At 46.3% G+C, this 24,376-nt stretch overlaps 1 protein-coding gene across 1 annotated transcript; it reads left to right on the top strand.

The window, feature by feature from the left end:
• The first annotated feature begins 418 nt into the window (after positions 1–418).
• FYTTD1 (forty-two-three domain containing 1) lies at positions 419–23,284 on the top strand. The gene is made up of 9 exons (XM_039369923.1): positions 419–592; positions 10,881–11,012; positions 11,844–11,989; positions 12,882–12,994; positions 14,865–14,961; positions 17,356–17,417; positions 19,625–19,699; positions 21,036–21,162; positions 22,668–23,284. The coding sequence occupies exons 1-9, from the start codon at positions 424–426 to the stop codon at positions 22,761–22,763; spliced, it is 1,017 nt and encodes a 338-aa protein (XP_039225857.1). The 5' UTR covers positions 419–423; the 3' UTR covers positions 22,764–23,284.
• Positions 23,285–24,376: the final 1,092 nt, after the last annotated feature.

The raw sequence follows: 24,376 nt of genomic DNA, 5'->3' as shown, positions 1-24,376 counted from the left end.
CGTATAAACCTATTTTTATGTATTTCATATATTATTAAACTAATTTGTATAGACACCCAATTCCAGGGTGAGGTACAACATAAAGTTTTTCTCAACTTTAAAATGGGTGGACCTCTCACGATGGGGAATTCTGGAACTGAAGTCCGTGGCATCTTAAAACAAACCCTGGTTTAAACTCGGGCAAAACCAAGCGACTGTCTTATAGTACCACCCAAGTCCTGGCTGCGTAGAGTCCTCCCCGCCTGCAGGGGGCAGAGAGCGCCCTTTAACTCTTCGCCGCCGCAGAGGGTCGCAGTCCCCGCGCATGCGGAGAAACTAAAGCAACAAACAGTTCGCCCCTCTTGGGCCGGTACGCGCACGCGCCCAAGAAGTTGGTTGCCGCCGCCGCGACCCGAATGCGCAGGCGCCGGGCGCGACCGACGCATGCGCCGAAGAGAAAAAGGACTCCCGCCCCCTCTCAGTCGGCTGCTGCTTTGCTTCGCGTCTTCTGTAGCGACGAGAGCAGCGGTGGCCATGAGCGGATTCGGCGCCGGGGCGTCCTCGCTTCAGAAAGGCGGCGGCGAAACGCTGGAAAAGATAGACATGTCTCTGGGTGAGGCGCAGCGCTCAGCCCCGGCGCGGCGGGCAAGCGGGCATAACGGCGAGGGGAGGGAATTGCTCGGACCGGACCATGGAGACACTGGCGGGGGGAGGGTGCTCGGGCCGAACCATGTGAATGCTGGCTGAGGGTTCTCGGGCCGAACCATGTAGACACTGGCGGGGAGGGGTTTGCTCGGGCCGAACCATGTGGATGCTGGCTGAGGGTTCTCGGGCCGAACCATGGAGACACTGGCGGGGGGGGGTTGCTCGGGCCGAACCATGTTGACGTTGGAGGGGGATGGTGGGGCCGAACCATGGGGGACGCTGGCGAGGGGGGTGTTCGGGCCGAACCGTGGGGATGCTGGCTGGGGGTATCGAGGGGCTCCGGACCAGAGGTGGGCGTGGCCCGAAAGCGGGGGTGACAGGTCTCCGCCCTGGAGGAGAAGTCTTCCTTTGGGTTCAGCAGGTCACTTCCTGGTATTGCCTGGCTCAAAGCCAGCTGACTTTGCAAGCTTGGGATTTCCTGGTGGTCTCCTGTTCGGCTGTTAACCTTGGGATGGATAGATAGATATGGATCATGTATATGGATGTCTATGTATATGCATATGCATACACACACACATACAGTGTGTGTGTGTATCCAATTATTTTAAAAATGCGAATCTCAGGCACATTCATATCAAAAGTACAAAATCTTCAAACGCCGGGATAAATATAAAAATAGCTCTGTGTGTGTGTGTGTGTGTGTGTGTGTGTGTGTGTACACACACACATACACATACACAGAGGGAGAGAGAGAACAATATACCACGTAAAATATTACATTAAGATAAAACCATGGTGAAATTGCTATAGTATGATATGGATCATGTATACGGATGTCTATGTATATGTGTGTGTGTGTGTGTGCATGTATGTATGTATGTATGTATGTGTATATATGTATATGTGTGTGTGTGTGTGTGTGTGTGTGTGTGTATATATATATATGTATGTATATATATATATAGGCAGTAACACACACACAGGCAAGAAAAGTAAGGAAAATGCAGTTAGTGACACGGAAGCTACGACCAAAATGCAGATTGGTCGGTTAGGACCCGTGACGAGATCTAAGAGCCAGGCGCAAATGGCGTCTCACCTATAAATGAGCTCCCCATCTACTAGAATGTACCCTGATGATGTTGACAGCCACCAATGAAAGCTTGGTGTTTTATTGAATTAAACTTTTATAGTTTTGTAATTTTCCTGGTGCTCATGTTTTTAACTATTTGAAATGAATACACCCAGGAATCAGTCTTTTGTTTTTAATATTATTATATACACACACACACTGTGTGTGTGTGTGTGTGTATTTAATTATTTTAAAAATGCAAATCCCAGGCACATTCATATCAAACGTACAAAATCTTCAAACTCCGGGATAGATATAAAAACACACATACATATACACACATACACACACACACATACATACATATACACACATACACACACACGGGGGAGGGAGAGAGAACAGTATACCACGTAAAATATTAAGGTAAAACCATGGTAAAGTTGCTATAATATGGCACCATATGATGCTTTATTTACTTATATACATTTATGTATTATGTGTTTTATTAGGGTTTGTACTGAATATCAGTGATTGCATGGCGTCTGTAGATTCTATATGGCGTACGCTAACTAAAAAATAATTAATCTGGGTGTTTGGGAGAGCAGCCAGGATTTGCTTTCTGTTCCCTGCCCTTAGGTTTAGAGTTTGCAAGTTGTGCCTTGGGAGGGAAAAGGCCAGGCTGGGGTTTGGGGCAAGAAAATTTGCACAGTAGCGGTGTTACCAACATCTGTTTGAGTCTCATTGGGCGGAAAGATGTTGGCTTCGCCTTGGTCTTAGGTTGTAGTATGTGGCTGAAAACAGGCTAGACTAACTTTGGTATTTGAACCTTATTTTTTCTGTAATGGGGATATCCTAAATTTGGGCTTGCAGAAATTTTATAATTCACACTGAATGTTACGCTGGGATAGATAAACCATACCAGAGCTTAAAAGCGTGGCATTTTTTCCAGAATGTGTGCACTGCAGAGGGTGGTAGGGTTTCCTACAGCAAATTAAATCAAAAATTGCCCACCTGTATTTTAGCCCAAACTAGCAGGTGGTTTACATGTATTCAGAAAGGTTTGAGAATGAAAAACAAAGGAAAATTAAAAAAAAAAAAGCAAAATAGTAGCAGATAAAGCCCCAAAGCCTTGTTGGTGGTAGAAAATCTGTTTCTTTTAGAAATGTACAGGTAGCTTTCTAGGGAGGACAAAACAATTACAAAGATGTAAGTGAAATATTTACTGAAGGCAAGACTTTTCCGATAAGAATGTAGAGAAAAAGAACTTAATGGAGGGGCGGTTAAGAAATCTGAAATGTAAATAAAATATAAATAAAATCCGCAAGATCTCTTCAGGATTAAGGTTAGGAGCTATCCCATTTATTTTGATTTATATTATTATCTTTGATCCTTCCCTCAGGAATTTAACAGCATACATAGTACTTCCTCCTTCCTTTTTTCCACAATCTTCTGAACTGGTAGGTTGAGAGATGAATGTAGAGCAGGAGTCTTCAAACTTGGCCCCTTTATTACTCGTGGACTTCAACTCCCAGAATTCCTCAGCCAGCATGCTTGGCTGAGGAATTCTGGGAATTGAAGTGCACAAGTCATAAAAGGGCCAAGTTTGAAGACCCCTGGTATGGAGGACTACGCAGATGGTTGGAGAAGGAATACAACAGCTAGCGAAATTTGAATTAAGCGTGGGAAAGGAGGAAGGTGTCAGAAAGAAACAGAAGGTGGCCCTGCCCTGATTCTCTTTGGCGAAGAGTGAGGGAAGTTAAAATGCCCTCCATTTTTCAAGATTCTGTGACCATAGACCAGGGGTAGGCAACCTTGGCTCTTTTATGACTCGTGGACTTCAATTCCCAGAATTCCTGAGTCAGCCATGATTTCCTATTACCTTCTCTTATTGGTATCTTGTGATGACATCACTTTGTTGTTTATATGTACACTCTGTACACTGAGAATTTACACACAAGTAAGTTCCTTGTGTGACCAATCACACTTGGCCAATAAAGAATTCTATTCTAATTTATTTATTTTTGTAATCCTCTTCCTCCTCCTCCTCCTCCTATCCTATCCCAGGGGTAGGCAATCTTGGCTCTTTTATGACTCATGGACTTCAACTCCCAGAATTGCTGAGCCCTGAAGGGGCCATAGTTCCCCCATGCTGGCTCAGGAATTCTGGGAGTTGAAGTCCATGAGTCATGAAGGGGCCCATAGTTCCCCCATGCTGGCTCAGGAATTCTGGAAGGAACAATTCAATATATAGAATTTTTAAGAAAAGTTTAGGCCAGGGGTAGACAACCTTGGCTCTTTTATGACTCGTGGATTTTAACTCCCAGAATTCCTCAGCCAGCATGGGGGAACTATGGCCCCTTCATGACTGGTGGACTTCAACTCCCAGAATTCCTGAGCCACCATGGGGGAACTATGGCCCCTTCATGACTCATGGACTTCAACTCCCAGAATTCCTCAGCCAGCATGGGGGAACTATGGCCCCTTCATGACTCATGGACTTCAACTCCCAGAATTCCTCAGCCAGCATGGGGGAACTATGGCCCCTTCATGACTGGTGGACTTCAACTCCCAGAATTCCTCAGCCAGAATGGTTCAGCTTGGAAACCTCTCCCTTTCCCCTCAGCATGGCTGGATCAGAAATTCTGGGAGTTGAAGTCCACCAGTCATAAAAGAGCCAAGGTTGCCTACCCCTGGCCTACCCTATCTTAATTTATATTTCCGTATTTCTTCTTTTCTAACCTGGCTGACACCGAGAGGGATTTGGATTTTCCTACTCCGATTGGGACCCCTTGAGCATAGCACCCCCCAATTTTCTTGGGGTGATCTCTAAACTGGCTCCACCATAAGTCAGCTCCATCCTGAATCTCTCCAAAACTCAGTCCTTGGTGCTCAAATTAATCTGATCTAGGTTTATAATTTGAGTCCAAGCTCTCAAGGACTTGCATTGAATTAATACTAATCTTTGAAGCTGCACATGGAAAACAAATAGGCAGCTATTTTGATTATGGAACACTACATTCCATAATCCCTGGAGTCAATTAAGATTTCCATACCTGCACAGGGTTGGCTCTTCACGATGATGTTAAATTCTTTGACAACTTTATTTGATTTGATTTTTTTTTTAAATCCCACCTTTATTACTTTATAAATAACTCAAGGCAGAGAACATATGAAAGCCATTTTCCTCCTCTTTTCCCTAAAACAACAGTCCTGTGAGGTAGGCAGGGCTGAGATGGAATGACTGGCCCAAAGTCACCCAGCCGGCTTTCATGGCTAAGGCGGGACTAGAACTCACTGTCTCCTGGTGATTGGTCCAAAGTCACCTAGCTGGCTTTCATGCCTAAGGCGGGATTAGGTCTCCTGGTGATTGGTCCAAAGTCACCCAGCTGGCTTTCATGCCTAAACTAGAACTGTCTCCTGGTGATTGGTCCAAAGTCACCCAGCTGGCTTTCATGCCTAAGGCGGGACTAGAACTCACCGTCTCCTGGTGATTGGCCCAAAGTCACCCAGCTGGCTTTCATGCCTAAGGCGGGACTAGAACTCACCGTCTCCTGGTGATTGGCCCAAAGTCACCCAGCCGGCTTTCATGCCTAAGGCGGGACTAGAACTCACCGTCTCTTGGTGATTGGCCCAAAGTCACCCAGCCGGCTTTCATGCCTAAGGCGGGACTAGAACTCCCCGTCTAAATATGAGTCAGTTGCCAAGCATCTGAATTTTGATCACATGACTCTGGGGATGGTGCAGCGGCCATAAGTGTGAAATATGGTCACAAGTCACCTTTTTTCAGTAACTTCAAACGGTCACTAAATGAACCGTCATAAGTCCACCCATAGTTGTTTTCTTACACACACACACACACACACACACACACACACACACACAATATAGATTTCCTTAGGACTTTGCAAGAAAGATATTAGTCTAAAGTAGCGTCTCTCAAGCTTGTCGACTTGAAAATGTCTGGACTTCGACTCCCAGAATTTCCTATGCCTGGTTTGTTTGTTTTTTTTTTCTCCTTCTCTTACCCACTAAAGTGGAGAGAATGCAGAGGAAGGGATTACACGAGAGTAAGCTATGCTGGCTGAGAGGTGCAGGACGGAATTTAAATTGAATTCTTTTGAAATAGCTGGAGAATTCACATTTCACCGCCGAGAACAAGAGGCCAATTCAAGATGCTCGCACCGAAAATAGGTCCCACTTTGCAGACGCCGAGATGGTGACTTCTGTCAGCAGTTCAGAGTGTCCCAATTACCTTATTAGACAAAAGTCATTGTAATTCGCTGAGCGTTCCCGGCTCAGAAATTTCTCTCGGAGCCCTTGTTTCAACTTCAGATTTTACAAAAGGACCCAGGAAGAAATTTTAGCCAATTTATCTTCACGGTCATTCTTCCCCCCCCCACCCCCACCCCTGTCTATTTGATCTGGGCCGCTCTCCAGGGAGACAGCTATTTGTTAAAAAGCTAATTATGTTGGGAAATGAATTGGGGGGGTCTCCTGGGAGAGATCACTGGGAGATTCCTAAGCAGGTTAAATCTGAATTAGTTCCTTTGGGCAACACAAATGCTTTACAGACTCTTAACTAGAGAGATGGGGGGGGGGGGAAATGTCCTTTTGCAGATTCCATTTTTCGTTTAACTGAATTGTTGTGCTGAGTTGGCCTGCTTAGGCCACAGAGTCCAATCCCTTACTCAGGGCGTTTTTTTTTCTATCCTAGCTTCCTTCTGCCCTATTTTTTGCATCAATTTAATTCTTGAAGAATCCTGACTTCGTTGTTGTTAGTTGCGAAGTCGTGTCCGACCCATTGCGACCCCATGGACAACGTTCCTCCAGGCCTTCCTGTCCTCTACCATCTTCTGGAGTCCATTGAAGCTCACGCCTCCTGCTTCAGGGACTCCCTCCGGCCACCTCCTTCTCCGTCGTCCCCTTCTTCTCTTGCCCTCCATCTTTCCCAGCATCAGGCTCTTCTCCAGGGAGTCCTTCCTTCTCATTAGGTGGCCAAAGTACTTGGGTTTCAACTTCAGGATCTGGCCTTCTAAAGAGCAGTTGGGGTTGATCTCTTCTAAGATTGACTGGTTTGATCGCCGTGCAGTCCAGGGGACTCGCAGGAGTCTTCTCCAGCACCAGAGTTCAAAGGCCTCCATTCTTTGGCCTTTCTCAGCCTTTCTTATGGTCCAACTTTCACAGCCATCCATTGTAAGTGGGAAAGCCATGGCCTTGACTATACGTTGTGCACATTTGTGTAGAGCAGTGTTTCCCAAACTTGACAATTTTAAGGCATGAGGACTTCAACTCCCAGAATTCCACAGCCAGCAACGCTGGCTGTGGAATACTGGGAGTTGAAGTCCACATGCCTTAAAATTGTCAAGTTTGAGAAACACTGGTGTAGAGAATAGAATAGAACTGGAAGGGACCTTGGAGGTCTTCCAGTCCAGCCCCCTGCTCAACCAGGAGATGGTTTTCCAAATGGTGTTCAATGTTGTTTCTCGGTTTTCCTCTAGAAATTGACTTTTTGCGCCTTTCCTTAAGATATGCATCTGGTGTTTTTTTTAAATTTTTAGATTTCTTTTATCCCGTGTTCATTATTTTTGATGAAGAACTCAAGGTATACCTAATGCCCCTTCTTCCTGTTTTCCTCACAGTGACAACCCTGTGAGGTGGGTTGGGCTGAGAGAGAGCGTGGCTGGCCCAAAGCCATCTAGCTGGCTTTCCTGGCTAAGATCTCCCAACTTCTAGTCTGTTACCCAAGGAGGGACTAGAACTCACCATTTTAAATAGGAGCCAGCCGTGTGCTGCAGCTGCCAAAAAAGCCAACACAGTGCTGGGCTGCATTAACAGAGGGAGAGAATCAAGATCAGGTGAAGTCTTAATACCACTTTACCAGGCCTTGGTAAAGCCACACTGGGAATACTGCATCCGGTTGTGGTCACCATGATGTAAAAAAGATGTTGAGACTCTAGAAAGAGTACAGAGAAGAGCAACAAAGATGATTAGGGGACTGGAGGCTAAAACATATAAGGAACGGTTGCTGGAATTGGGCATGTCTAGTTTAATGAAGAGAAGGACGAGGGAGGACATGATAGCAGTATTCCAGTATCTCAGGGGCTGCCCCAAAGAAGAGGGAGTCAAGCTATTTTCCAAGGCGTCTGAAGGCAGGACAAGAAGCAACGGAGGGAAACTCATCAAGGAGAGAAGCAACCTAGAACTAAGGAGAAACTTCCTGACAGTGGGGATAATTAACCAGTGGAACAACCTGCCCCCAGAAACGGTGAATGCTCCAAACTGGAAGTTTTTAAGAAGAGAGTGGACAGCCCTTTGTCTGAAATGGTATATAGGATTTCCTGCCTGAGCAGGGGGTTGGACTCAGTGACCTCCAAAGTCCCTTTTAACATTATTATTATTACTATTATTACTATTACTATTATTATTATTATTATTATTATTATTATTATTATTATTATTATTATTATTATATCATCATCAACAACAACATCATCATCATCTCCTGGTGATTGGCCCAAAATCAACCAGCTGGCTTTTATGCCCAAGGCGGGACTAGAACTCACAATCTCCTTGCTTTTTCCAAGCCAGCACTTTAACCACTACACTAGGGGTAGGCAATCTGGGCTCTTTTATGACTCGTGGACTTCAACTCCCAGAATTCCTGAGCCAGCATGAGCCAAGGTTGCCTACCCCTGCACCACACCAAGCTGGCTCTCGCCATGGATACATGAAAGCACAGATTCCGTATTCCGTCAGATTCCTGCAGATCCATTTTCCCAAGGAGTTGCCTGCTCCTTGTTTTTGGAGTGGATCCCTTCAGCTCTTGGCTTGCTTCTACCAGTCACTTCCTGTTTCTTCCAGCTGTTGCGGTCTGTGGTTTCTATCTTGAGCACTTACAACGGAGAGTAGACCTGCAGACCCGCAGAGTGCAAGGTTAATCTTGCTGGCTTCTCTCAGGATGCAGTTTAGAATAAATCGATCCCCAAGGGGTCAGGGGAATGCAGTGAAGAGAGCAGAAGGCTGTAGGTTGTTGAGTTGTGATTTATATTCTGGGAAGGGTTGTGGATGGTGTCAATGGTGCCTTTAACAGCAGTAATTCTAACTGGAGAATTGAAGGTTTACTTTAAAACAGAAGTGGGGAACGATGGGCCCTTTGTGACTTGTAGACTTCAACTCCCAGGGCCATCGTTCCCCATCCCTGATTTAAATAATCCACTTGGGATTTCGGTGCCAGATTGGGACTGCAAGATTTAACCCTTTCTGGGGACTGAATAAAGATTGGTGGATTTCGTGCACTTGGTGGTGGAAGAGAGATGGATGGATGGATGGATGGATGGATGGATGGAGATAGATAGATAGATAGATAGATAGATAGATAGATAGATAGATAGATAGATAGATAGAGCAAGATAGACAGAGACAGATGGATAGACAGATAGATAGAGATAGGTGAGTGGATAGAGGTAGGTAGGCAGGCAGGCAGACAGACAGACAGACAGATAGAGCAAGATAGAGAGAAACAGACACACAGACAGACGGATAGAGATAGATAGACAGAGATAGGTGAGTGGATAGAGACAGATAGTTAGATAGATAGTTAGATAGATAGATAGATAGATAGATAGATAGATAGATAGATAGATAGATAGAGCAAGACAGATAGAAACAGACAGACACAGAAATGGATAGAGATAGATAGAGATAGGTGAGTGGATAGAGGTAGGTAGAGGTAGGTAGATAGGTAGATATAGATAGATCAGTGGTTCTCAACCTTTTTAATGCTGCGACCCCCAACCGGTCGTAAGTCGAGGACTACTCAACTGGTACAGCACCGTTTTCAGAATGGGGCTTTTGGTGGGCTCAGCAGGGCAGAGACAGCCTAGACAATTCCTATTCCTATTCAAGAGAGTCTCTTCTATTGGCTTTCAAAAGCCAATAGAATAAAAGGGAGTAGCACAGCTAAGGAAAAGGGGGGGGGATGGCGGACTGCGTTGTTTGGCGACCCCCGTGAAATGGTCATTCGACCCCAAATGGGGTCCCAACCCACAGGTTGAGAACCACTGAGATAGATAGACATAGACAGATAGATAGAGCAAGATAGATAGAGCAAGATAGATAGAAACAAACAGACAGACACAGACAGATGGATAGAGATAGATGGAGATTGGTGAGTGGATAGAGATAGATAGATAGATAGATAGATAGATAGATAGATAGATAGATAGATAGATAGATAGATAGATAGATAGATAGATAACCTTTATTGTGATATTTTACTGTGGGCACATTGGCATACATTAAAGATGAAAAATTGTTGCTTGCTCTCAAAAGTGTACACCTACATAACACACATTTAAACATGCTATATACAATATATGTATAGACCTACACGCTTACATATAAGTAACATATAAATATTATTCACTGTCCATCTTGAATACATAACAGAAGGAGGAAGCTTTAGACTTCACAAGGTTAATACTATATGGAACAAAACTGTGACTGAATCTGGATGTTCTGCTTCAGATACCACACGGGTTCCCCGCCAGGGGTGCAAAACAATATTCCAGGTGTGTGTGAAAACCTGGGTTTAGAAGTTTCAAAATTATAGTGTATATCCATAATACTTTATTTTGAACTTTTTCAAGGGGGGTGAGACTATATCGGAAGCGTTCTAGGGGCGCGGGGTATAGAAAAGGTTGGGAGCCGCTGTTTTAAGATCTGTAAGCTGTCCAGAATCACCATTTTCAGGGAGATGGGCGGCATATTGGATGGATGGATGGATAAATGGATGAATGATGGATGTATAGATGGATGAATGGATGGACGGACAAATGGATGGATAGATAAATGGATAAATAAATGGCTGGATGGATAAATGGATGGATAAATGGATGAATGATGGATGTATAGATGGATGAATGGATGGACGGACAAATGGATGGATGGATAAATGGATAGATAAATGGATAAATAAATGGATGGATAGGTGGATAAATGGATGGATAGGTGGATAAATGGGTGGATGGATAAATGGATGGATGATTATTGGATGGATGAATGGATGGATAAATGTTGGGAGACCACGAAGTCCCCTCCTCCCAGAAGGGAGCAAGGAGATCAGGATGATGGGCTCTTTGTCTGAGCCACGTCGTCAAGGCCAAACCGCTTGTCTCTTTTGCAGACGATATAATTAAATTGAACAAGAGAGAAGAGAGGAAACACAATTTCCCGAAGATGAAGAGAGGCCTTCACCAGAACGGGACTCGGCAGTTCAGGATGAGGAGAATGAAGTGGGGAATTCAAGAATATCCAGGTTAGTTGAGTCTGGAACATGGTTTGTTCTCACGGAACTAGGGAGAAACCGTTCAAGGCCTCTGTCTTTTGGCAGCTAAGAGATCACTCCTAATCCCTTCTTTTTCCTTCCTTCCTTCCTTCCTTCCTTCCTTCCCTCCCTCCCTCCCTCCCTCCCTCTTTCTTTCTTTCTTTCTTTCTTTCTTTCTTTCTTTCTTTCTTTCTTTCTTCCTTTCTCTTTTTCTGTCTCTTTCTCTCTGTCTTCCTTTCTTCCTGCCCTCTTTCTTTCTTTCTTTCTTTCTTTCTTTCTTTCTTTCTTTCTTTCTTTCTTTCTCTCTTTCTCTTTCTCTTTCTCTCTTTCCCTTTTTCTTGCTTTCTCTTTTTCTGTCTCTTTCCTTCTCTTTCCCTTTCCTTCTCTGTCTCTCTTTCTTTCTCCTTTCTTTCTCTTTTTCTGTCTCTTTCTTTCTGTCTCTTTCTCTCTGTCTTCCTTCCTTTCTTCCTGCCCTCCCTTTTACTTTCTTTCTTTCTTTCTCTTTTTCTTTCTTTTTCTTTTTCTGTCTCTTTCCTTCTGTCTCTTTCTTTCTCTTTCTCTCTGTTTTCCTTCCTTTCTTCCTGCCCTCTTTCTTACTTTCTTTTTTCTTTCTCTTTTTCTTTCTTTCTCTTTTTCTGTCTCTTTCTTTCTCTTTCCTTCTCTGTCTCTTTCTTTCTCTGTCTCTCCTTCCTTCCTTCCTTCCTTCCTTCCTTCCTTCCTTCCTTCCTTCCTTCCTTCCTTCCTTCCTTCCTTCCTTTCTTTCTTTCTTTCTTTCTTTCTTTCTTTCTTTCTTTCTTTCTTTCTTTCTTCTTTCCCTGGCAGGCTTTGGCAAGAACCACTTAGGACGTCGGAAGCAGGTGGCAGGGAAGAGGCGTGCCTACGGCATCAAGACGGGCTTGGCGGCGAGGAAAGCCATGGGGGCTCACAAAGGCATCAGCCCCCTCAACAGGTCACCCCTCAGTGAGAAGGTACTGCCTGGGCTCACTGCAGTTCGGAGAAGGGAGGAAAGCTGCTTTAGTTTCTTCCTGTCATCCAGCCATGAGATTGCATGCCGGCCAGCTGGGGGCATTCTGGGAGTTGACGTCCACCCGTCTTAAAACGCCTCCGCTTGAGAAACGTTGGTCCAGTACGGGTAGTCCTCAACCTACGGCCGCAATTGACTTGCCCCAAATTTCAGTTGCTAAGCCAGACCTTTGTCAAGTGAGGTTTGCCCCCTTTTACGCCCTCGTCACAGTCACTAAGCGAATCACTGCAGCTGTTAAATTAGGAACACGGTTGTTAAGTGAAACCGGCTCCACCCCCATTGACCTTGCTTCTCAGAAGGTCGCAGAAGGGGATCACGTGACACACCCCCCCACCCCCGGGACACTGTGACCGTCATAGATATGAGTCGGTTTGCCGAGCGTCCGAATTTTGATCATGTGACCGCGGGGATGCTACAAGGGGTCCTAAGTCTGAGAAAACGGTGCTCCTTTTTCCAGTGCCGCTCTAAGTTTGAACCGTCACTCAATGAACTGCTGTAAGTAGAGGACCACCTGTACATTAGATTGAGGCTACCCCGAGCCTGGTGTTAGGTCAGGGGGGTCTCCAAACCCGGCCACTTGAAGACCACCGGACTTCAATTCCCAGAATTCCTTAGCCAGCAGTTTCTCTTTAAAAACTCATTTTAATCCTCGGAAGTTTATTTTCCTGTTTGATCTTCAGGCTTCTCTCCTAGGATGTGATCTGGCTCCGGGTCTAACCTCTGGATCTTACGATCTGCTTCTCTGTTTAGTTTGGGGCTGGGAGGGGAGGGGGCTTTGATCTCGTTTTTGTTTTGCTGGTTGTGCACGGGACTGGCTTTGGGTGTCTTCCCTAAAGAACCTGCAACGGAATTACTCCGTTTTGAAAAGGAAGACGCCCGCCCAGAGACAATCCGAATTACAGAGGAAGCAAGGAGCCCGCCTCCGGAGACCCGCCTTGCTAAACCGAAGGTAAGCGTTCGGAGAGGCGCCCTTAAAGCTTGGACTCGGGGGAAAGCCTCCAGACATTACGAGGAAAGGAATTGCTTTACAGGGGTTATCACAACCGCTGAGCCCAAGAGTCCTGTTGCTAAGCGAAGCGGTTATTAAATGAGTTTTGCCCCCCTCTTGCGAACGTCCTTGTTCCAGTTGTTCAGCGAATCGCCGCTGGAAGCATCTCTCTCCCTCCGAAATTGCCGATTTTCCACTGGAATCGGCTTCGGTGACTCACTTAACAACAGTGGCAAGAAAGGTCGTAACGGGGCAAAAAGCACTTTACAACTTATCTCACTTGGTGACAGAAATTTTGGGCTTGGTTGCCATAAATGGAGGACTGTCTATTCCGTTCAAACCATTCCCATAATCTTTGCAGGATTTTTGCCACTCGGTGTACCTGGCTGTGTAATTATATCTATATATCTCTATATATTTATATCTATCTGTCTGTCTGTGTGTATGTATGTATGTATGTGTATGTTTGTATGTATGTATATGTATATATACATATACATACTATGTTCATAGTATGTTTAGGTGTGTGTCATGTATGTGTTTCACTTTGAGAGCAGGCAACTAAATTTCATTTTTGATGTGTGCCGTTGTGCCCACAGTAAAATATAAATAGATAGGTAGATCTAGATCTATTTATCTACCTAATACCTATCTTCCTTCCTTCCCTCCCTCCCTCAAACTCCTTCCTTCATTCTATCCTCACCCACTATCTATCTGTCTGTCTATCTATCTATCTATCTATCTATCTATCTATCTATCTACCTTCCTTTCTTTCCTTCCTTCCTTCCCTCCCTCCCTCCCTCTCTCCCTCAAACTCCTTCCTTCATTCTACCCTCACCCACTATCTATCTATCTTTCTTTCTTTCTACCTTTCTTTCCTTCTTTCCTTCCTTCCTTCCTTCCCTCCCTCCCTCCCTCAAACTCCTTCCTTCATTCTACCCTCACCCACTATCTATCTATCTTTCTTTCTTTCTACCTTTCTTTCCTTCTTTCCTTCCTTCCTTCCTTCCCTCCCTCCCTCCCTCAAACTCCTTCCTTCATTCTACCCTCACCCACTATCTATCTATCATCTATCTATCTAGATGAATAGATAGATAGATATAGATAGATAAAGATATAGATAGATATAATCAGCAAATTCGCTGATAGTCCACTTGAATCTGCAGGTCTTTATTTCTTTATCTGATAAAACTTTAGATTGTGACCTCTTTGATCCAGTGAATTTCCTTTTGTCACTCTGTAACAATGCAGGTAGTCCTCAACGTACGACCACAATTCGGAATGGAACTGTGCTTAAGTGATGTGGTCGCTAAGTGAGTCATGCCTCATTTTACGACCATTTTGCCTGGTCCTTAAGTGACTCATACCTTAAGTGAAGCAAAACCTCCAACTCCCTGGGAAGGAAGTGACTTCGGGACACAGCGACTGTCTTAAACGCATGCCGATTGTCAACACCCGAAATTTCACAATGCAACTGTCGGAACACTGTTATAGTCATAAGTGTGAGGACTGGGCCTGGTTGGCTTTTTTTTCCATGCCATTGTAACTTTGGTTGTCAAACGAATGGTTGTAAATCGAGGACTACCTGTTTCGTGGCAATAAATCAGAAGTAGGCAACCTTGGCTCTTTTATGAATCGTGGACTTCAACTCCCAGAATTCCTGAGCCAGCCATGCTGAGGGGAAAGGGAGAAGTTTCCAAGCTGAGCCATGCTGGCTGAGGAATTCTGGGAGTTGAAGTCTACGAGTCATAAAAGGGCCCTAGTTTCCCACCCCACCCCGGCAGTAAATGATGCAGGGACATATGGCTATGATTATTTGCTATATTTACAGGCCGAGCATCCAGTCTCTGTCTGCCAGAATTGGGAATAAGTTATACCAGCAGAAAGATATGCGCCAAGCGACTTTCTTCTTTCGCCGGGGCCTGAAGGTATTTATATATCTGCATTTCTCTACCGGAAGCACCTGTCAATCAAAGGCAGGAGTAGGCAACTCAACTCAGCTCTTTTATGAATTTCTGAGCCAGCCATGCTGAGGGGAAAGGGAGAGGTTTGCAAGCTGAGCCATGCTGGCTCAGGAATTCTGGGAGTTGGTCCATGAGTCATGAAGGGGCCATAGTTTCCCCATGCTGGCTGAGGAATACTGGGAGTTGAAGTCCACGAGTCATGAAGGGGCCATACTTCCCCCGTGCTGGCTCAGGAATTCTGGGAGTTGAAGTCCACAAGTCGTGAAGGGACCATAGTTCCCCCATGCTGGCTGAGGAATTCTGGGAGTTGAAGTCCACGAGTCATGAAGGGGCCCTTAGTTCCCCCATGCTGGCTCACGAATTCTGGGAGTTGAAGTCCACCAGTCATAAAAGAGCCAAGGTTGCCTACCCCTGCTCTAGGGGAAGGCAGGATATCTGTTCAATGGACCAAGTGTCCTGCAGATCTTAAAACAAGAGTCTTCAAACTTGGCCCTTTGATGGCTGGTGGACTTCAACTCCCAGAATTCCTCAGCCAGCTTCCATTTTGTTTGTTAAATTTAAGACAGAGGTCTTCAAACGTGGCCCTTTGATGACTGGTGGACTTCAACTCCCAGAATTCCTGAGTCAGCGTGGGGAAACTATGGCCCCTTCATGACTTGCAGACTTCAACTCCCAGAATTCCTCAACCAGCATGGGGGAACTATGGACCCTTCATGACTCGTGGACTTCAACTCCCAGAATTGCTCAGCCAGCATGCGGGAACTAGAGCCCCTTCATGACTTGCGGACTTCAACTCCCAGAATTCCTGAGTCAGCGTGGGGGAACTAGGGCCCCTTTATGACTTGCGGACTTCAACTCCTAGAATTCCTCAGCCAGCATGGTGGAACTATGGCTCCCTTCATGGCTTGCGGACTTCAACTCCCAGAATTCCTCAACCAACATGCAGGAACTATGGCTCCCCTCATGGCTTGCGGACTTCAATTCCCAGAATTCCTGAGCCAGTGTGCCTGTCTTAAAATCTTGTCACTCAGTTTGGTTTCCGTTGAGGGCGTTTTCCTGAGGGGGAGCCTAGCTTTGAGGTCTTTTGTTACCCCACTAGGTAATATCATCAGTGCTAGAAGGGAGAGGGGTTTGCTGAGCTTGCTTGTTTTGCTGCAGACATTTCACTAACCGACTAGGTAACACCATCAGTGCTAGAAGGGAGAAGGGTTTGCTCTCTGCTTATACCCAAGTAGCCTGGCCTGTCAATGTTGGCCTTGGAGTTTTTCCCTGGTTAGGCTGTTGATTATGTTAACTTGTTTATCTGAGATGATAGTTTGTTCATTGGATTATTATTTACTTCTTGACTGTTGCTTTAGCATTAATCTTGGTGCTAGTCCCTGTTGATTGCTGGTGAGATAGTAAACTCCACTCCCTTCTAGCACTGATGATGTTACCTAATTTGGTAATGAAATGTGTGTAGGAAAACAATTAAGTTTAGAGAGCACCAGATTCTTCCTCCTCCTCCTCCTCCTCCTCCTCACCACACACCCACCCTCCCTTTTTAGCACTGATGGTGTTACCTAGTAGGGTCGTTAAATGTCCGCCAGAAAAGCACTAAGCTCAGAGAGCACCAAGGACCCCACCTGTGGATACCCTTGCAGGGTATAATTATAGGGGTAGAAATATGAAAAATGAATTCTGGAAGCTTTCACAAAAGCCCATAAGCATCTAGGAGAACGTTTCTCAAGCCTAGAAACTTTACGATGTGTGGGCTGCAAATCCCAGAATTTCCCCAGTCAGCCGTGCCAAGGTTGAGAAACACCGATGGAGCAAATAGGAGGACTGTCCTGGTTCCGACAGATGAAACTCTTCAAAAGAACTTCGAGGCATTGTTTACTTTAAAGGATCTTTTATTCGAGTAGCAGAATATCGGCACTGCATAATCGAAGCCAAAAACTGAATTCCCCTCCCCTGGGCACATAGTATCCAAGCACAATTCCCTCCTCCAATTAACCGTTATAAATCACATTCCCCAATTAGCTTGAAGCACAGGCTTCCTCTCCAGTTCTCCAGCCCGGCAATTCTTTATCAGCTCTGATTTCAATAACCTTGATCCTCAAGTTAGGTTTTGTGTTGTTACGTCTAGCTGGACTCTTTCACATTTCCCCCTAAAAGCGAAAGGGAAAAAGATGGCTCCATTTCCCTCTGTTGTCAATGCAAAAACATCCGATGTTAGCAGCATCCTCAAGGACTTCTTGTAACTGTAGGAAGTAGAAGTAGAAATCTTTTATTTTTCCTCACATGCTTCACCTGGCTAGCTTGTTACCCATAAGTATCTGATTTTTTTCTCCCCCCCCCCCCTTTTCCCATCCCCAGGTACAAGCACAAGTCCATCCGGAGGATGACCTCAGAAGCCAGGGAACCAAACGGACTCGCCCGTAGGTATTCGAAAGGAATTGACCGAGCAATCGCCAAGCCATACCCTGTTTTCTTTTGGAGGACGTATCTCAATTCTATATTTTTTTTTAAAGGACCACGGGTGTTTTTTTTGTTCTTGCAAACTCATGCAGAAAAATGCAGCACGGGAATTCAGTTGGATCGGAAAGAGGAGCTGGTGGCCGCTGGAGAAACGAGTGGGATTAAATAAGACATCACTTTGATTCTGTACAGGGAGTCCTCCACTTAACGACCGTGATGGAGCCCAACAGTTCTATCGGCCTCCATTGTGGTCGTAACCCGAGGACCACCTGCAAACCTTGTTTATGAAAATAGTTTGCTGTACAGGTAGTCCTTAGTTTTGAGCCCAAAATTGACGTTGCTGAGTGAAACGTTTGTTCAGTGAGTTTTGCCCCGTTTTACGGCCTTTCTCGCCACCGTTTTTAAGTGAATTGCTGCAGTTGTGAAGTCAGCAACCCGGTCGTTAAGCGAATCCAGCTTCCTCCCGTTGACTTTGCTTGTCAGAAGGTCGCAAAAGGGGATCGCGTGACCCCCAGGGACTCTGTGACCGTTATAAATAGGAGCCAGTTACTAAGCAGCTGGATTTTGATCATGTGACCACGGGGAGGCTGCGATGGTCGTAAGTGTGAATAAGGATCCTCCTAAGTCACTTTTTTTCAGTGCTGTTGTAACTTTGGTCGCTGAATGAATGGGTGGTAAGTCGAGGATTACGTATAATTCGGTATAATTTACCGAAAGGAAATAGCCTCGGAAATCTTGAGGTCGGTGATTTGAAAGCTGATGTCCAGCACCATCAATGTAAACCAGTGGTTCTCAACCTTTTTAATGCCGCGACCCCCAACCGGTCGTAAGTCGAGGACTACTCAACCGGTCGTAAGTCGAGGACTACTCAACTGGTGCAGCACCGTTTGCAGACTGGGACTTTTGGCGGGCTCGGCAGGGCAGAGAGCCTGGACAATTCCTATGGGCCTTTGCGAGCCAATAGAATTAGACTTTATTCAAGAGAGTCTATTCTATTGGCTTTCAAAAGCCAATAGAATAAAAGGGAGTAGCACAGCTAAGGAAAAGGGGGGAAAAAATGGCGGACTGCGTTGTTTGGCGACCCCCGTGAAATGGTCGTTCGACCCAAATGGGGTCCCGACCCACAGGTTGAGAACCACTGATGTAAACCCATTCCGGATATCAACGGCATTAGCGCTTAGACTTGTATACCGCATCACAGGCCTTTACAGTCCTCTTTGAGTGGTTTACAATGTCAGCCTCTGGCCCCCAACAATCTGGGATCTCATTTTACCGGCCTCGGAAGGCTGGACGGCTGAGCCAACCTTGAGCCGGAGGGTCAGGATCGAACTTCCTGGCAAGTGAGCAGGGAGTGAGCCTGCAATTCCGCCCTCTAACCACAGCGCCACCACGATTCTCCCAGATACAGCTGTGAATTATGCAGTTTATCCAGTGTCTTCTGTATCGTTAATGATTTATAGCAATGGTGACGAACCTATGGCACGCGTGCCAGAGGTGGCACTCGGAGCCCTCTCTGTAGGCACGCGTGCCATGCCCCAGAGATGGCACCTGTCCCTTTTCAACCAGCCGCCTGCTAACTCGCCGAAGTCCCACATGGCCGGATGCATCCCAGCACGGCTGGTTTCCCTCCCCCCCGCCCCATCCCTCCTGGCCTCACATGCTCTTTTCCCAGGCACGACCCACTGCATCGCCACCTCAGCTGTTGGCCAGCTGTCCAGCTCAACGGCGGGCTTCTCTGAACTGCTGGCAGGCTGCGGAGCTCCAGAGTGCGTTGGTCGAGGGGCCGGCAGGCTGTGGCTGCTGATGGACACTGTCGGCCAGACACGGACACGGACGAGCCTCCTACCCACCGCCCCACCTGCCAGAGACCCCCTGGATCTCCCCCAGCCCTGCCCATCCTCCACAGGCATCCCTCCCCCACGAGCAACATCAGGTGACCACGCCCACCTTGGCCACGCCCACCCAGTCTGCCATGACCACCACGGCCACGCCCACCCGGCACCCAGCAATAAATACGTGGGTTTTGGGTTGCAGTTTGGGCACTCGGTCTCTAAAAGGTTCGCCATCACTGATTTATAGCCAAAAAAAGTATCCATGGGGCCTGTGTGACATGTCATGAATGTCCTGCAAAGAACTTTGGAATTAATAAGATACGCTTTCCATGCAGATGGCGAACGTCTACCAGAAACGGAGGGATTTTGACCATCTCCATCGACAATCCTGGTGCTGTCCTCTCTCCGATGTGAGTGAAACTGAATAATCGAGACCACACATTAGATTCTGCTTCGGCTGATTCGTGGCTTATGCTTATACACAAGATTCTAGTCGGCTAGCGGTCAGTGCTAAATTAGAATAACAAGAGTTGGAAGAGACCTTGGCGGTCTTCCAGTCCAACCCCATGCTACACCATTTTGGAGAAATGGTTGCCCACTCTCTTCTTAAAAACCTCCAGGGATGGCTTAGATAAAAGTTAGCGGAATTGAAGAGAGATTGGACCGCTTGTGGGAACGTAACGATTCCAGGCTGGTTCCTCACTTGACTGCAACCCCGGTCCCTGCCTGTCCTTCTACAAAAGGACACTTTTATTTCCCATTAGCATATCCCATAGAGGCTTAGTTGCAAAGGTATTTGTGGGTTGATGAAAATAGCCATCATCCAAACCAGGTTTTCTCAGCATGGTACTCCTATATGGGGTTTCCATCAAGCTCGTTGGCAGATGCCCCAAATTAAAGACAGTTCTTTCCCAGCTTAATTCTCTAGACATTTAGCAAGAGTTATTGAAAAATTCAACTTGGATGGTGTTCAGCCACTGTCTTTTTTAGAAGCCTGGTTTCCTTTTACCACTAATTCTTCTAAGCATAACTGCTTTCTCCAGCAAATTCTCCCACACGACAGGGCCAAAGCAAGTGAGACGCAGTTTTGTGATTTTTTTTGCCTTCTGTTGACATGTCTGATGTTATGCCCTAGAGCAGGGGTAGGCAACCTTGGCTCTTTTATGACTCGCGGACTTCAACTCCCAGAATTCCTGAGCCAGTGTGGGGGAACTATGGCCCCTTCATGACTCGTGGACTTCAACTCCCAGAATTCCTCAGCCAGCATGGTGGAACAATGGCCCCTTCGTGACTCCTGGACTTCAACTCCCAGAATTCCTCAGCCAGCATGGGGGAACTTTGGCCCCTTCATGACTTGCGGACTTCAACTCCCAGAATTCCAGAGCCAGCATGGCTCAGCTTGGAAACCTCTCCCTTTCCTCTCAGCATGGCTGGCTCAGGAATTCTGGGAGTTGAAGTCCACCAGTCATAAAAGAGCCAAGGTTGCCTACCTCTGGCCTAGAGGACTTGCTTGTTAGTCACCTTCGTTGTCCGAAGAACACGCAAAGTCCTTCTCTGACGCCACAACTCAAACGAAACTTAATTTTTAATTTCAGCCCCGCGTCACTCCGGGGTCTTCTATTAAAATCCACTCAGCATGCCTTTGATGTTCGGCGTAACTGTCAATTGTCGTCTCCTGTTTTAAAGTGCAAACCTTTTGTTGGAACTGGGCGGGTGTGCTATCACAATCTGTTTTTGCTCCTGCAGCTCCTTGAAGCCGAGACTCGCCAGCAACCTCATCCCCCCGTTTCTCTTGAAGAAGGAGCAGTCGGAAGAGAAGAAGATCCCCAAAGGCGTCCCTCTGCAGTTCGACATCAACAGCGTCGGGAAGCAGGTGGGTTGCTCCGATCTGCCCTCCATCCAAAACTGGGAGCACAGTTCTGTCAGCCCCGATTAAGCTTGAGCATCAGCGTTGGCGCAGAGAGTTCTCGATTGACAAACATTCATTTAGTGACCAGTCAGACCTGCCGCTAGACCTGCTTGATAATCCTGTAAAGCAGTGGTTCTCAACCTGTGGGTCGGGACCCCATTTGGGGTCGAACGACCATTGCACGGGGGTCGCCAAACAATGCAGTCCACCATTTTTTCCCCCCTTTTCCTTAGCTGTGCTACTCCCTTTGATTCTATTGGCTTTTGAAAACCAATCGAATAGACTCTCTTGAATAGAGTCTCATTCTATTGGCTTTCCAAAGCCAATAGGGATTGTCCAGGCTGTCTCTGTCCTGCTGAGCCCGCCAAAAATCCCAGTCTGCAAACGGTGCTGCTGCACCAGTTGAGTAGTCCTCGACTTACGACCGGTTGAGTAGTCCTCGACTTAACGACCGGTTGGGGGTCGCGGCATTAAAAAGGTTGAGAACCATTGCTGTAAAGGCAAGACAAGAAGCGATGGATGGAAACTCAGCAAGGAGAGACACAACCTGGAACTAAGGAGGAATTTCCTGACAGTGGGGACAATTAACCAGGGGAACCACCTGCCTCCAGAACTTGTGAATGCTCCAACACTGGAGGTCTTCAAGAAGAGACTGGACAGCCATTTGTCTGAAATGGTATAGGATTTTCTGCCTGAGCAGGGGGTTGGACTAGATCAGTGGTTCTTAACCTTTTTGAACGAATCGCCCTCTTGAGCCAATGAGGAAGTTGTCATCGCCCCCCTCCCCCAACATAACCTCTCAATCACAGGAAATAATTCTTCAATTTATGCAAACCCTTTTTTTTTGTTTTCTTTAAAATTGTCATCAGGACATATCAATGCAAATCATTTATTTCCAGTCTTTTTTCCATATCTCCCATATTCTGGCCAATGGCGCGCCACTGTATGGGTAGAGGCTGCTGCGCAACGCGCATGAAGATAAGCGATGCGTATTCACATACGTATGGTGTTCTGTACGGAAGCTAGCTGGATGAACATTTAAAAACACAATTCGATCCACTAATAGCGAGCAATCTGATGTTTTTGTACGACAGATATACAGCGATTCACTGTACGAAAAAGTCTCAAAAGTGTCCCCAAAACTTCTCACTCCATCACCCCCATATCGCCCCCTTTTCATTCCTTCGCCCCCACATTGCCTCTTTTCGTTCCATCACCCCCCTGAAAAATGAGGGGGCAATATCGCCCAGGTTAAGAACCACTGGACTAGATGACCTCCAAGGTCCCTTCCAACTGTTATTATTATTATTCATTAGACGTGAACCTCAAATCAACTGAACATTCAAATTGACTGGCGTCGATGGTTAACACTGGTTGCTGCCAGCATCCTAGGTATCAGGTACCTCCTTAAAGCGTTCCGAGTAGCGCAGTTTTTTTGTAGCATGACTTCTCTCTTCTCTGCTTTACAGACCAGCATGACCCTCAATGAACGCTTTGGGATCCTGAAGGAACAAAGGACAGCTCTAGCTCAAAACAAGGGCAGCCGTTTTGTGACAGTGGCCTAGAAGAGGCCCTGCCCAACGGGCCCCCCTCCTTCGAAGGCGCTGGAGAGACTGTGGTCCAGAGATCGTGGGAGATGTTGGACTTTGTGGGTCAAGATCCCGAAGGAGCTGAATCCTCCTCCCCCTTCATTTACTCCCCTTAACTTTATACCGGGGCGTCCAACCGTGACCGCTTTTAAAAACACGTGGACTTCACTTCCCAGAAAGTCCCCAGCCCAGCCACGGGAGTTGAAGCCCACCGCTCTTAAAAGTGACCAAGATTGGACACCCCACCCCCCCCCCTTGCTTGGAATAGTTAGAGACCAGACAACCCAACCCTCTCGTATCCCCATAGAAGAAGGAAACGCAGCAGGCTTTGGTGAATGGAATCCCTTTGCCTGGAGGCGGGCAGGTCCAACTAACCCCTGCAAGAAGGGGGAGATCATAATTTGCTTTTTGTTGTTGTTGTTGTGGTTGTTTTTGAAGATGCCGGTAGGTGTTGACGCTCCACCCCAGTGCTGCCAAGATGAAAGAGTTATACAGTTGCTCTCCTGGTCCGGTTTACTTTTAGTTTTTGGCCGCAGAAGCAACCGGTGTGTGTGTGTGTGTGTGTGTGTGTGTGTGATTGTCGTGATGGTGATTGGGGATCTCCCATCACGGCTTCCCTAGCGGCGCCAGCATGAATCCAGTCCGTAGGCTTGCAGAACGAACGTGTGAGTATCTTCATAGTAAAACCTCCCGCCACCTCGAGTTAAATTTTATCCTTCGGTCACAAAGCGAGCCACTGGCTCTCTTTCAGGGCGTCCTCCACCGAAGTGAGCCCGGTTCCCTTTAATGTCACCCGCCGAGTTTTGTTGATGGTTGCTTTGTTGTGTAGTGAGACACGTACACTTTGTGACTCCTCTACTTGTCCGTCGTTCCACCAAGGGACCTTCCTGTTGTGTCAAGGGATCAGAAGTCATGGAGTCAACATCTCAGCTTATATACCCCAAACTCTCTGCATGTTTGATTTTTATTTTTTATTTTACTTCCAACCAGGGGATATTTGGAATCCTAAAACGAATAACGGAACTGCCTACAGGGACATCCTGAATTTCTGGATGTTCATTGGAGAAGATACACTTGACTCTGAAATGTTCATTTTATTGTGGTTTTCAAAGCAAAAAAGATTTGGGGCAGTCCTTAGAGCATTTTTTTTTCTAAATGGCCCATGATGATTAATGTTCTTTTGTTTCTTAATTTTTTATATATATATACCGTATATGCCGGCGTATTAGGCAATCCGGCGTATAAGACGACCCCCGTCTTTGGCGCCGAGTTTAGCGCTTCCGGAAGTCGTCTTATACGCCGGCATATACGGTATACACACACACCTTCTGTGTCAGTGTTTCTCAATCTTGGCAATGTGTGGACTTCAACTCCCACAATTCTCCAGCCATCCATGCCTGTTCCTTTTTCACGTACCCCCCCCCTAAAGAGGAGAGATTGCAGAGGAAGGGATTACAAGAGAGTAAGCTAACACTGTCTGGAGAATCCTGGGCGTTGAAGTCCACGCATCTTCAAAGTTGCCAAGGTTGAGAAACACTGTTCTGTATCATTACGGTGGGAAAAAGTCTGGGATATTTTTTTTTTCTCAA

The sequence above is a fragment of the Crotalus tigris genome, unplaced genomic scaffold, assembly GCF_016545835.1.
Source record: "Crotalus tigris isolate CLP2741 ecotype Arizona unplaced genomic scaffold, ASM1654583v1 scf7180000021321.634910, whole genome shotgun sequence".
Taxonomy (NCBI): Eukaryota; Metazoa; Chordata; class Lepidosauria; order Squamata; family Viperidae; genus Crotalus; species Crotalus tigris.
This window is presented reverse-complemented; position numbering and strand designations above follow the sequence as displayed.

Excerpts from the sequence above, each read along its gene's own strand:
- FYTTD1 (XM_039369923.1), top strand. The coding sequence starts at position 424 with ATGCGCCGAAGAGAAAAAGGACTCCCGCCCCCTCTCAGTCGGCTGCTG. Across the intron at positions 11,013-11,843 it reads GGGAATTCAAGAATATCCAG|GCTTTGGCAAGAACCACTTA; the intron begins GTTAGTTGAGTC and ends TTTCCCTGGCAG. Across the intron at positions 12,995-14,864 it reads CCCGCCTTGCTAAACCGAAG|GCCGAGCATCCAGTCTCTGT; the intron begins GTAAGCGTTCGG and ends CTATATTTACAG.